The following is a 14,755-nucleotide window of genomic DNA, read 5'->3' as shown; positions in this document are numbered from 1 at the left end:
TGGTACCTAAATACGCCTTCTCCCTCTTCTTCTTTTCTGTCTCTATGAAGAGCTCCGAAGCTGCCTTAATTTTTTGAACCCATGCAGTCCTGCAAGGAGATGAACACAGAAGCAAAAGTATGATTATTTTAATTAAAGAAAAACCGAACAGCTTTTTACTTAGGGCTGCTCAAAAATTCAGCCTGTCACTGAATTTAAGGAATAAAGTTGGATCAATCAACAGAGCTCTGCTGATGATCAATTGATAAAAATAGTTCAGACCCTCTGTGGCTGCTTTCTGTTACCTTTCATTGATGCTTTCGGCTCTGAGGGTGTAAACTCTGTCTATGTGCGAGATGTGGAAAAGAGGTTCGTCTCCCGATGGATCCGTGGGTAGCTTCACTAACACTTCGTTCAGAAAGATTGGCTGAAAGAAACAAGAAGCCTCAGTTGAAAAATCTGACCTTATCTATTCAAAAATAAATTCTGTTGGATGAGTGGAAAATGCATTTCAGTAACAGGAAAAAGGATAACATCTTTACTTTCACTTTCATGAGAGCACATGGGTGTTTGCGGGTCATCTCACCGTCTTGTACATGCGGTACTGCAGGTGTGTTTTGGAGGAGAAGACTTTGTCCGACCCGGACGAGCCCAGAGGTTTGGTCACCTGTTTGAAGAAGGGCAGTCTAATAAAATTAGCTTCAAAGTGAGTGATGAATCCCAAAAATATTCTACAACAAAAGAGGAGTTGCAGCTAACGTTTTTAGCCAGCTGCCAGCATCAGTGAAAAACACATGAAAAATAAAGAACATGTAAAAACTTCACTTTGAAATGTACATTTTTTGTGAAATGGCACCATCTACAGCTTAACCCTCAATAGCACTAGCAATGTAGAAACTTATTTTGAATGGTCCCTTTTCTAAAAATGTAGATTGATAATACAATTAATCTGAAAGACAGGATATTTCCCAAAGAATCACCTGTGTCAGCAGCAGGAAGTCATTAAATAGGAAGCCGTACAGCTCTTTGCTGCTCTTGGCTTTGAACAGCTTCCCGCTGTGCAGGAACTTCCTGGGACCCAGACAGTTGGTGACTGAATTAAACACCAGTTGCTAAAACAAACAGAAAGATTACTTTTACCCCTTTTCAATAAACAAATTAAGTGATCATACACGTTTCAAAGTTTTTTTTCTAGTTTTTGGTTTTTTTCATTCCAGTTTTCTATCACATCACAGCACTGAGAAAACACTATAAAAAGTTGTACAAGGCATTCCACTTAAAGATGGTTACATTAAAAACCGAATGGATACTAATGGATGTCAACGCTGCCTCTGACATAGTGGAAATAATGATGTAATTGACTGAATGGGAAAAGTGCATGGTTTGTTGGTTCATATCTTACTTGATAGACTGGGAATACTTTCATTGTCATTTAGCAAACATTAATCAAACAAAGATCAGATGAGGGGTTCCTCAAGGCTCTTTTCTCAAACCAGTTTTATACAGACTATCTACATACTCCCCCTCTTTTAGATTAGTATAGTATGTTGTGGCTGACTAACATCTGGTGTAATTCTTTTAATATAAATCTTTTCTTTTAATGTAGCACCTCTTTCTCTCTGTAATGTGTGTAAAAAAGCCATGAGTACCTCACTACCTCACTCATTTATCTAATAAAGGGGTTGCTGCTGAGACTGTACCTCTGAGAGCCCCTCACACTGAACGTGAGCCTGAATCCACTCCAGCCGATCAGAGTTCTCCTTCTCTCTGACACCTTCATTCACCTGAAAACACAGAAAAAACACACATTGAACACACCCTGCACATCCAGGTAATTTCCTATCAACATTTAAATGCAACATGTTTGCATTTTTCACCTGTGAGCACAGCTCCTCTGCTTTCTCCAGGGCAGCTTTCAGATGACTGTGGTCTGGATGAGACTCTGGAGTGTTTTCTAGGATCTGTAGTCAACAAATTCACACACGGATTAAAGGGCGGAAGAAAAAAGGTCTCACAACTCCTGAATCTTAATGAGAATATAATGTGCTCATATGATTCAAACATTTTTGATGATGAGAGGGTAGCGTGTCACTCTCTGCATTGGCTTGAGGAGAAAACTGGACAGAGGCATTCCCTTGCACCTGGGATCCATGGCTAACCTCTGAAGGAAACATAAAACATCAAAATTCACTGTCTTTTATGTAGTTTTTCTTTCACACTAGGTTCTTATTGTTGTTTTGGATACTTTTCAAGCTATTTAATGTTTTTGTAAGAGGTAAAGCATGCTTTCATTTAACAGCAATCAGAAGTCTTCACCACAGCATGCTGATGAACAGATTTAGAGGTTTAACCTTGAGGAAGTCTTTGATCTCAGGGTTGTCATCCGTTTTCTGTTGAATCAGCGTGGCCCCATTCAGCTGACATGAACAGAACCTGTGAACACAAACACAAAAAAAGATGGCTGCTTCACTTCAAGACAAGACAAAACTTTTTACAGCCAGAAATTGATCCTAACCTGATATACGGCTGCATGTGAGGCAGCTGGTTGGTCAGGATGTCTCCGATCATCTTCACAGGCATCCGATCGCCTGACATCTTCTTCCTCACCCTAAGAGCCCTGCAAGAAAACGTTGGGTCAATGCATCCATAAAATTATGAGAACAACTGCATGTTTGTTAATGTCTTACATCTAAACCCTGAATAATATATAGATTAGTGTGCAATGCCAGAGTGTGACCTCAGTGACACTAGTGTCATTTAGAAAAAAAACAGATCATGTGGTTGTTTGGGACTGAACACTCTTCCTTACTTGAGGAGTTTGATGTTGCACATGATGAGCTCTTTCCAGTTCACAAAGATCATGGCCACTTCCTTCTCTGTCAGCAGCTCACACTCCAGCAGAGGCTTGTGGAAGATCTACATAAACAGAGCAGTCATAGTATAATTCATATTATACAGTATTACTCCATACAGTCTGCTGTTTTATGGCATTTGACATAAATTTATAGTAAATGTTTGAACATCAACATCCATCCATTAACTTTGACGACTGTCAGGCCAGGCTTACAGGCGTAACAAGTTCAGGATAGAAACCCGGACATTCTTCTACCACCTGAACCACTTTGGACACTCATCAGATTCCTAAGCTGCTCCCAGATCAGTAAAGCTACAGTGCCTTGCAATGGTATTACTCCCTCTTTAACTTCACATTGCAAGATCAGTGTATTATATTGAAATTATATGCGCATTACATAAATTGTGAAGTGGACTGAAAATGATACAACCCTCTTAAATCTTACTCTTTTAAATAAAATCTAAAACATCCACCTCCAGAAATCACCTAATTAGCAAATAGATTCTCTCTGTGTGTAATTTAATCTCTTTTAGCCTACATACAAAACTCTATGGTGAAAAATGAACATTGTGCATCACCTTGAACACACCATCACAGCCTAATGTCAAATATGGTGGTGGCAGCATAGTGATGTGGGAATACGTCTCTTCAAAAGAGAGGCTGTAAAGGTCTTAAGCTTGGGGCGGGATTTTCACCTTCGAACAGAACAACAATCTTTTCATTTTTGTGTGGATTCAGTCATATGCTCAACAAAAATGATCTAAATTTCATGATTAACTTTATTAATTCCACATTCCATACATTATCAAAATAGGCACGCCACATCGATGTCATAGTGACCTGTGTTTGTATGACCTTCAACCATTTGAGTATTCGTGTGTTGGTGCGTGGGTGTGTGTTTGTGGGTGAGTATAAGTGTAGAAATAAGTGTGTTTGTGTTATGGTGGTTGTGTAAATGCGAGTTTGTCACCTGGAAGTGTACATTCGTAAGTGGGGTGAGAACGATAGAAGGCCTGCAATCCACAGCCCCTAGGAGCAGCAAAGGGCAGGTAGACCTAGTTATGGAAGGCAGCAGCAGTCCCAGGCATCCAGACATCAAGAATCACCACAGGTCAGTTATATGCCAAGCACAGAAGCACAGCTGCGCAGACCAGGTCTAGAAACCAGTCCCCCCCGCAGCCCAGGGCCCACACCAACCCTCAGCAGCAAGACCGTCCAGCACCAAGTAGAGGACACCCCTCCCAGAACCCCCAAACAGGCACCAGCTCACCGCAGTAGTCGGAGCCCAGAGGGACCAAGGTATAGCGGGCACATTGTATTTCACCCTGGGGGGCCAGACTTTCAGGTGTGATTACATCAAAAGGTGCGCCTACAAACTAACCTAGGGGACCCGATTACAAATGCACGCTTCACTTTCCAAATTTTTATTGTTAAAAAATGTGGAAATCCACACACCGTTTTTCTGTTCATTTCATAATTATGTACTACTTATTGGTTTATCGCATAAATACGACACAATGCCATCAGCGTTGCAGGTAGAACTCTGAGCAATTTCTGGCCCAAATATGTTGAATGGCATACACTCTGGAAACAATATCACAGAAATGTCCCAAACTCTTTATGATATTTTCAAGTATTCATTTGCTCAAAAGCAGTACAAGAAACATAATAAAGTGTGCTTGCAGCTTTACTTAAAAAACCAGCATCATTAAAGGTTATGTAAAGGTTATCTAAAGGAAAATAAAACCTTGAGCCTGTGGGTTTACCTCTGTGACGAGCTGCAGGTCGTTGACGTAGTTCTCCTCAGTGACGATCAGCTCGTGGATGTAGCCCTGCCTCTTCCTCTCCATCGGACTCAGCATGTCGAGCAGGTGGAGGTCGGCGCACCCTGAAGTTCAAATATGACAGAAAAACACATCTGCTGTCACCCTAGCTTTACTCAGCAGGAGCAGAGCTACATACAGCAGACACCATACCAAAAAAGAGCCATTTTAAACCATACATACCTGAGACCAACATGGACATTGGAGGAGTTTCACTCAAATGTCAGTTTTGATTAAGTTTTAGTCTGAGCTGAAACTGTCAATGCAAAGCTCTGGTTTTTGCACAATACACTACAATGGAGTATTTTTTATTAAATATAAGGATGGCCTTCATTGATGCATGGAGGATGGTGGATGACTTATTGTGGTAGAGGAAATACATGGCAGAATGCTGAGGCGTGGCCACGCAAAATGAGGCTGGGCAGTAGAGTTTATAGGTGAGAACAGCCTCTACCACCTTAGGCTTTCCACCATTAAATTACCCTCCATGGACAACAGGATGAGTTAAAAAACAAAACTGCAAGTACAGATGCAGCATCGAGACCCACAAGTAAGACTGCTGTGTTTTTGTTTTTGTCCATCTCCACATCTGAATCCAGCTGGACAAACTAGTGGTGCTGGAAGCTAACATCGCTTTGTCCAAAGTGGTTGGTCTTGCAGTAGGGCTGCACAATATATTGCAAGTTTTCTTCTAATCCCAATATTGCTGAACGCAAAATGTATATCACGAAGAACTTCCTGGAGTGCAATAAATGTTAGCTAATTATTTAAGAACCATGGATTCCAGTCTCACTCTGCCTGTAATATATTTTCTGACAGTAGCTGGTTAATGCTGTATGAAATGTTAAAAAGATTAAGAGGAAGTATGAATGGACCACCTATTATCTGGGGCCAATGTTTGCTAGTAATCCAACACTTATCACAAGTCATATCACTATTACTCCATTCACCTGCTTTCCTAATAGCGTTCAGCCCCAGTCTGCAGTAAAATCTAAACACTAATATCTGGGGTGAATGTCTGCTTTATAACAAGAAGCAGAGTGGAGACTCCCAGTATAACACCGCTGACAGCTGGTTACCATGGAGACTGAACATATACTGGTGGACGAGTATTATAGCTGAACAAGGAGTTATAAGGACTTCTTAAGAGACTCCTCCTGTGGTTTTGGCATGAAAAGATGAGACAGAAGCTACTGCCCTCCCAATGGTGTTTGATCTCCTACAGGAAGATGCTACTACCTCCACAGCCACAGAAACGCCTTTTCTATTCATTCTTTGCAGTTAAATTATTCATACGCCTGGCAGATTTAGATTTGAAGTAATCTTTTAATTCTACCAGCTGTCTGAATGGGAGTTATACTAATGTTTTAGAGTCACCCAACACGTCCTGAATGGAGTTAAAGGTTAGATTAGGGTGATGGCAAGTAGGCCTTTCAACCTCAAAGACTTGGAACTCATCAGCAAAGGTAATTGTCAAAATAACAGTGGAAATATGCTTAAAGCTGGTCAGAAATTAGATTTAATTAGTTTTATCTGCTATAATGCTAACAAATAATTTTTTTCATTATCGAGTTGCTTTCTAAGTAGGGTAAAAAACAATTTCCGAGATGCTGTTCTTAAAAAAAAACTAATACTCTAATTATATTGTTTTATTATGTTTCTATTATCTTTATAATCATGCATATATGCTCAAGGGACTCATACTAGTCAGTGACTCAAAGCAATCTGCTGGGTTTCCTTAGAAAACGTTTTTACCAATAAGAATAATAACCTGAAACTGACATCATTATTTGTTAACGTAGATCAAATTGGAATATATGTGGCTGACTTTGGACCTGTCTGTATGATTGAACCGAATCAGATATTTTGTTAAGACTCCTGTTTCATTTCCTATTAGAAACAAACTTCTTGAACTTTAAATCTAAATCTGCTGGGGTATGAATCATTTGGGGATCAACTGTAAATTAAATGAAAACAAAATAACGTATTTAGCTTCTCTTGTAATGGTTTGGGTTAAAAAGCAACCCATTTTACAAGCAGGCAGCATCCTGATATTTCATCATGCGTTCACTTATTTTATTATTCAGTTCTCAACATGTCAAGTATATTTATAATATTTTATATTTCTACAATTTATTACACACCAAGTTGCTATATTAAGAGATATATAGCATTTTTAAAACAGCCGTGTGTGTGTGTAATAAAGCGAATAGGAAGGCCAGTTGTCTGCAGTCAATCTTCAAGAGTTTAATCATCAGAACCAGTAGGCTTCACTGTTTCATCAAAACCTTCACTCAACAATTCAATAAACACCATCATTCTGTACACTTTGTTCACTCATTCAAGTCTTCTGTGTTTCTATCCGATTTATTTGTTTCCATAAAAACTGCTCATTTAAACATTACTTTCAATCACGCACCCGCTCAAACATTCATTTATTCATGACTCACTCCCACTGTTCTGGTTACATTTGGCTTTGTTTTCATTCATTCATTCAACCATCAGTTTAGCTATATGTATCCACATGAGGGATCAACCTTTACCATTCATTACATTGATTATAAATCAAAAAGATTTTATTTATTTATTTATATTTTCAACTAAGCAAACTAAACCAGAGCCATGCTTTAACTCAGAGTTTAGTGAAGTGTTTTGTTAAAACCAGCACAATGTAATCACAATAAAAGTTTCTTCTACCAATAATGAACTGTGCATATAAAGTGATAGCATTTACCTCTTTGACCTGCATCATTTTAAATCCCAGAATGGTTTAGAGAAATGATAACAGAGACAAATGTAACTGTGGATGGTGGAACACGGTCATTTTAGCCAGCATATCCTGAACCAAACTGGTGTGTACTGGCGTGGCTCTGGTCTAGTTGGCTCTTCTATCTAACCATATAAGCTCTCTCTGGCAAGCCTGGATCATCAGTAACCGAACTGGTTATAATCAGGATGTGTTGTTTAAAAAAGAAAAAAAAAAGAAGCTCCCAAAACAACAAGTCCAGTTTGCTGAGACCTTAATTCATCAACCAACCAGAGAGCTTTACTTCCAATACTGACACAATGAGGAACTAACGAGATTCAAACAGGCTCACAATGCTAGATTATTGCTTCTTGTATAAAACGTATTTCAATAATCATTTCATTCGTGTTTCTGAGGGTAAACATAAAAATCACAATACTGTCATTTGAATAAACAACAACAAATAACCCCAATACAAACAAAATATGGCAGTCCCTCTAATACTAGTCTGTTGCTATGCAAAGAAATAGTGTAAATAACCTGCCTTAAATTAATGAGGCAGTGCTGTTTCAATGCATCACTTGATTCAGTAAAATGACACTAAAACGTGACGTTTTCAGCATGGAATGAGGTGGGAAAATGATCAGGCTGGAAGCACCAAAAAATCTGCCTGCGAATGGAAATGGCGGATTTCCAGCTTGATCAATCGGTGGGAAACTCAAAACTCCATTTCTTTTTCCTAATTAGGGAATTTATCAAACGTAAATGCTAGCAGGTTGCCCTAGTAGCAGTCTTCGGTCTGGAGGTTGTGAATGATGAAAGAAGACTGTAAGGTTCAGCATCTGTGAAGTGTTTCAAATTGAAGTCGGAGGTATAGATAAGATGCCATTTAAAAGGAAACTGTATTTTCTACATATACATGGCAGCTGTTCATTTAGGCTGCTACAACAGAGAGACAGACTTCACTGGGTTCTCATTATTTCACTGTTTCAACCCTATTGTACTTTTGTTGTTTCATACGAACAGTTTGAGGTGCGAAAAAGCGCAGTTTGACTCAGGACCCAAAGCTGACTTCAGCAAAAAATAGGGAGGCTCAAGGTATTACAGCAAATTTGCTCCATTTCATTCTTTGAAGGCTCTACCTCTGTCTGTCATCCAAGATGCTGAATTTCTCAGGAAATCTTAGAGTTAAGGTAAGGATTTACTTCCTCTAAGACATGGATCCTGCTGTTTACAGTTAGTAACTGAGAATGCCAATTATGCTAATTACTAATAAAAAGTGCTAAGAGCAATATAAATCATTTTTACTATAACAAAGTAAAACCCTGTTTTACAGCCACTGCAATCCCTCTTACACAGTGTGACGTCGCATCTGCTCCTTACATAAATAATGATTGCTCATGGCGTGAAGGGCAGAAAGAAATATTTTCAAGGCTGATAAATATAGTTCATAGAGCTGAATCAGAAAACTCTACAATCGGTATTGGCAGGTCAGAGATTTAGAGAGATCGGCAATCGACCACAAATCTTTGAGTGGTGCATCTCTACTGATTTTAACTGTGGGGAATTTGAGAAACAACCCAGTGTTAGCAAAAAAGTAGTTTTTTTCCCCCATTTCTCATTGATGTTTTAGTAAAACAACACTCTTCTTTAAAATCTCAGAGGGGTGAAATGATTGTGCATGGCTAGAACAAGTCTGCATACAGAGCTCAAAGTTTAAAAGGTGCCTTACCAAGCATAAAATAGCACCTGTTTGGTAAGGAAAAAAGGAAAAAGGAGTTTGGCATGTTAGGAAACAGGGTTAACACCTTTTTTACCAAGTGGGAAACAGGATAAATAAAAGTTATATTATCTGAGTGTTTAATCGGAAGCTGAAGCAATGTGTTAGGGTATCTGGTTTAACCGGATGACGGAATAATTCCTCGTTTATTCCTCCTACAAACAAAAACCTAGAAATAACAAGCTGGATTCTTATGTGCAATATGAATCATTTGTCAGATCTGAACCCAGCTTAAGCCTCAAACTAAAAATGACAAACAAGGTTGACAATACTCAAGTCAGATGACTTCTTTCACTGGAATGATTCAGACATCTGAAAGCAGCCTCTGCACAATCTTTGCACCCCTGCATGTTTAGTACTAAACCCATGTGTGACAATATGGTGCCATTATCTTGGTCTAGCTCATTATTGCATAAATGCATCCTATCATCATAGCAACAGACAAAATAATAATGTGTAAACAAGAAAAACGAAACATTAAACGGATCAGTTAAAGTTAATACACATTCAGAATGTTGTGCTGTTGTGTTTGGGTGTCTGTCTGTGTTCAAATCTGTGTGTACCAGCTTGTTTTGTGTAATTTGGTTGCTGAGCAGCTTCAGCATTGAGCTGAGCTCCACTCCAGCCACTCGCCCCCTTCTCTGCCTCACCTTTCCCAAATGGGACACAGATCACAGCGGCGCTGCAGCAGGAGATTTAAAGGGATAGTTCAGGATTTTTTAAGACGGGTTCTGTTAAAAGGTCATAAGCATTAAATATCTCACCTGCAATATAGAACTCTCATGAATATTTATTATTTAGTATAAATCTAGATTAGCTGATATTGGAAGCTAACAGCTACTCCCAGAGGGGCCAAGACTAAAGCGGATTTCAACCGACCAGAAACAACACTAATCTCACATAACATCATATTGGTTTATGCAAAATTTATTTGGTGAAGCTTTAAACTTGTCGCTTTTGTATTAGATGGTTGCTTACACAAAAGCCAGTCATTATTTACACAGAAATTGGAGGTAGGAAGGAGTGCGCCACCAATGATCTACCTGCAGGAAACACTAACTGTACCTATCTGATATAACAGTGAAACAGTGAAAATATGTAAAATATTATAGTTGTTAAAGTAAACACTATTTTATTGATCTTTTTACATTGCTTTACTTTTATATTATTATTATTGTGGAAAGACGGATTCTTCATAAAATGAAGAACATTATGGAGAACCCTGAGCATCCTCTTCATGAGTCTGTCCTACAACAACAGAGTGTCTTCAGTCAGAGGCTTCTTCAGATCTGCTGTAAGACGGAGCGCTACAGGAGATCCTTCCTGCTCACAGCCATCAGCATCTACAACGACTCTTTGAAGAAACCTACATAATATGAGCTATAACAACATTTAATTTCCCTTTGGGATTAATAAAGTATTTTTGAATTGAATTGAATATTAGGTAATTACTCTTGCAGAAAATACTTAAGGTGAGCATATTTCACACACTGCCTCCTGTCTCCATTTCCTGTATAAATGATAATCAGTGCTGTAAACATAGCAAAGGCTCCTAAAATAGAGTTTGCATTAACCTGCTTTAAAGTTTATAAAAATGAAAGTTGTTGACGGTAAGATGCCAAGACAATTATCTACTGCAAGTAAAATTCTGAACTATCCCTTTAGCCTTCGACTGCCTTCAGTACTTCTCTTCTCCTTTTGAGCAGGGTGGGGAGGGGAAAGAAGAAAGAGGCAAGAGGAGAAGGGAATCTTTGGCATTGAGGAGAGGAGACAGTTTAACTCTGAGACTTGTCCTCCTGCAGATAGTGGGTCTTTCTGTCAAACTGTGGGAGGGTTAGTGAGAGAGGGGAGCCAGCACTTTTGACTGACAAGTGACTGAAGCAATGACAGCGGGGTAAAAAACAAAAACCAAAAAGGGATAAAATGAGTTGAGTGAGTGACGCTAATGACTAAATCTCCCATAAAGCCACAAAATGACCCACTATCCACTTCACCCTGCTGGCACAAGGCTGTGTGTGTGGCTATGGGCGTGCATGTGTGTTTCTGTGTGTATACAGTCTCCGTGATCCAGTAATAAGATGTTCACTAGTCCAATCTTAAAGGGAGGAGCTCAATAGTTCTTCTTGATTAACCTCCTCTTCTCCCTTCATTCCTAATCGAAACATCTAGAGATAGATGAAACTGGAAGAGATGAAAAGCAAAAAAGGAAGAGGAGGAGGAGTAGGAATGGGAACTACTGATCTCCCTCCTGGTGAACCGTGCTGTTTGGAGCCACAGCCCAACATAAACAGAGTTTGGCCAAGTCCGAGTCCATGCATAGACAGAGTTCAGGGCGTGTTTGTTTAACATTACAGTCTGTCTGTATGTCTGCCTGTCTTTGGCTTCTACAGGTGGAGAGGCGCCATGTCCGGGTCATGTGACCTCTTGCTGCTGTCCCATTGGTAGAGTGGCCTAGTGGGCGTGGCCTAGTGGGTCTCTTTGAGGGCTTTGAGGAGAGGGGGGTTCTGGGTAATGATATGATCCTAGAGAGAGGACGACAACAACAACATCAACAAAAACAACTAAACAAAAAAACAACAACAAGAAACAACAACAACAATGTCTAGTTGGGAGCTAGGTGGGTGGAGCGTGCAGCAAGACAGAGTGTGGAGGTGTGCTGTGACATGGAACAAAATCAGAGGGTCTAAAGCAGCAGTGACACTACTTTATTTTATCCTTTTTATTTGATTAAGAGGTTTTCTGTAAAATTCAAATATTGATTTTTTGATCAGATATTGAAAAGAAAACTTCTTGAAATAAAAAAGACATCTAAAATTCTTGTTGGATTCCTCGCCTGTTGTGTTTGGTGGCTGAGCCTCACCTGCTCGATTTGCTATAGTGGTTAAGCTCTTTCCATTTTGTAATGAGGGATTTAATGATGCTTTGTACAACATGAATAATAAGGTCAAATTAATGAACAGCTATTTAAACAAAATATTTAGATCAGTCATACTGTATAACATCATAGGATGCTTACTGTACAAGAATATATTTGTTGGCAGCCCTGGTAAAGATATGTGAAAAAACTTTATATACATTTATCCTTTGTGGATGAGGTATAATCCACCAAAAGATGTTTAAAAATCCAACCTTTAATTGGTACCACTAACGATCCCTGAAATAAAATAAGGCATTTATTTAATTTATATCTGACTTGTCACTGCAAACCCCATGAGACCGTTCAGTCTGTTTACTGGTCAGAGATGTCTGGGGTGGGACATCCAAACGTCAAGACAGGAAGCAGATACTGTGTTCTGAGCTAGTAGAAAACACTGAGAATTTATTCTTATCATTAGTTTGTTTCTCTGTACTCTTTCATATAATGTTATCTGAACACGGCATAACGAATTAATTTGAGAAGATGTTTTGAAAGTGGCACTGGGCTTCATGCTTTATGGAAAAAGACACACCACCATTGTTTATTGATTTGTTTACATCCTACAATGCAACGCATTCCTGACTGCACCGAACACCTGGTATTTGTGTCGGTTCGAGGTCGGACCACATTCACACCATAAACAAACCACTCGTTTGTTTGGAATCGTACCTTCTCCAAACGGTCTCAGTACGGTTGTGATGGCCCACACCCTACTGTGATTGCTGTGTTCGCATTAGGCTGCACAAAATATCGCAAATATATCATTGTTGAATTATCAGTGTGTACAATATTGATATCGCAAACGACTGCATGCAGTATCAATGCATACAAATAATTGTTGGCTAATACACTATCTTACAAAAGTGAGTACACCCCTCACATTTTGGTTAATTTGTATTGTATTTTTTCAATAACTCAACACACAGCCAAACAAACATGAGTACACCCCTAAGTGGAAAGGTCCAAATTGGGCCCAAAGTGTCAATATTTTGTGAGGCCACTGTTATTTTCCAGCACTTCCTTAAAGTGCCTGTGACTTCAAATGTTCAGACGCAGCAGAGTTGCAAGAAAGTCAGCTTTCATCAGATGGGGGAGCACAAGTGATGTAGCAATTTGAGTTTTTTTTTGCAGGATGCCGGCTGGTGTCAATATGCATGAATCATACCACACCACCAGAAAACAGAACGAACACAACATCCAGATTTTCAACATAATTCACTAATAATAATTAATTGAACAAGAACAAATAATTCACAAAGACAAACTAGATCTGGCTACATTAAAAAATGCACACATATATTTATATATACACGTGTATAAATTAACAATGGTAACATTAGATCAATTAGATCAGTTACTGGGTTAACTAAGGTATTACAAACTGAGTAATTAAACGTTAAATGCACCAAATTAAGCAACAAATATAGCTTTGGTATAAAATAAAAAATGAAGCAGTTTAACTGGTTTACCTTAAACAGAATGATTTGTTTTGGACTTGCTACTCAATTTATCACCGGCTTTTATTGCGTGATCTGCATTTGGCTGCTGGAGCTCCTCCGTGCTTTGCAGCAGACCGGAGCAGATCCGGGTTTAGAGTAAATATGGCACTGAGTGAAACAACTGGAGGCGAAAGCTGAGCAGCATGGAGCAATAGCAGCAGACACAAGGTATGATCTGAAGACGACCTGATGTCATTTTTTAAACTTTATATTAGAATCTTTAGAGAAACATTGATTTTAATATATTGTATGTGCCTGCAATTTATTTTATTTTAATGAAAATAATGATTTTGGATTCTTTTATTAATAATAACTGCTAAATGTACTTTTGCAACAAGGAAGTGTTCTTACCTGCTGAGCCTTGATCCGTTTAGCAACTGCAGCAACAACCTTTTCTTTGGCGATCTTTTCTTATCAGATGCACTGAACAGCATGGCTATAGACTCTGCTTCAACATTCTCCTTCTGTCAGAGATCCCGACCTCTGACATAATTTCTCTTGTGAATTCAGAAGTTTCGTGTTCGAAACAGTTTGCTGAGAAGTCCTCCGATCACAGCTGCCTGTGCTTGGTGGGACCAGCCCATCTGTTCCTCCTCATTTTTCCAGCTGTGATCTTCTTTGCTTCAGGAAAACAGTGCAGACTTACGGCTGCTGTCGTAATATTGCTGCCACCACCAGCAATGAACTGTGTCACAATATTAATGCTGTTTTTATTGCAACTTGGCTTCTGCCTGAACTGTTTATTATTGACGCTCACATACTGAATGACCGGAGACTTCCCCTTTGACGTAATGTCCGGGAGACTTTTGACTTGCAAAATTTTACATTGAAATATGCCTATTTAGTGTCACAATTGTCTTTTATCACGTCTTTAATTCTAATATGTCAATTACTGCCCAATTTAATAAAATTTCTGCATTTGTGGGAAGTGTGTCACAGGCACTTTAAGTCTCTCGGGAATGGAGTTCACTAGATCTTTACAGGTTGCTCCTGGAATCCTCTTCCACTCCTCCATGACAACATCACGGACCTGGTGGATGACAGAGACCTTGTGCTCCTCCACTTTTCATTTGAGGATGCCCTACAGATGCTCAGTAGGGTTTAGGTCACACTTGTCTTTGTACCCCTCACCTGGTTGCCGCCACACACGTTAGCAC

At 39.2% G+C, this 14,755-nt stretch overlaps 1 protein-coding gene across 1 annotated transcript in view; it reads right to left on the bottom strand.

Annotated features, from left to right (window-relative positions):
* The window catches only part of itsn1 (intersectin 1 (SH3 domain protein)), a 60,203-nt gene that overhangs the window by 7,250 nt on the left and 38,198 nt on the right, over positions 1-14,755 (bottom strand). Inside the window, exons 33-43 of the mRNA XM_047351192.1 lie at positions 4,600-4,721; positions 2,789-2,895; positions 2,495-2,596; positions 2,331-2,412; positions 2,042-2,140; positions 1,857-1,940; positions 1,680-1,763; positions 960-1,091; positions 566-646; positions 285-406; positions 7-89 (exon numbers count right to left, since the gene is read on the bottom strand). Of these exons, the coding sequence (XP_047207148.1) occupies positions 7-89; positions 285-406; positions 566-646; positions 960-1,091; positions 1,680-1,763; positions 1,857-1,940; positions 2,042-2,140; positions 2,331-2,412; positions 2,495-2,596; positions 2,789-2,895; positions 4,600-4,721 (1,098 nt within the window). The remainder of the gene's footprint in view (positions 1-6; positions 90-284; positions 407-565; positions 647-959; positions 1,092-1,679; positions 1,764-1,856; positions 1,941-2,041; positions 2,141-2,330; positions 2,413-2,494; positions 2,597-2,788; positions 2,896-4,599; positions 4,722-14,755) is intronic.

The sequence above is a fragment of the Girardinichthys multiradiatus genome, chromosome 22 (assembly GCF_021462225.1).
Source record: "Girardinichthys multiradiatus isolate DD_20200921_A chromosome 22, DD_fGirMul_XY1, whole genome shotgun sequence".
NCBI classification, from domain to species: Eukaryota; Metazoa; Chordata; class Actinopteri; order Cyprinodontiformes; family Goodeidae; genus Girardinichthys; species Girardinichthys multiradiatus.
Note: the sequence above shows the minus strand (reverse complement) of the source record. Positions and strands in the feature narration are given on the sequence as shown.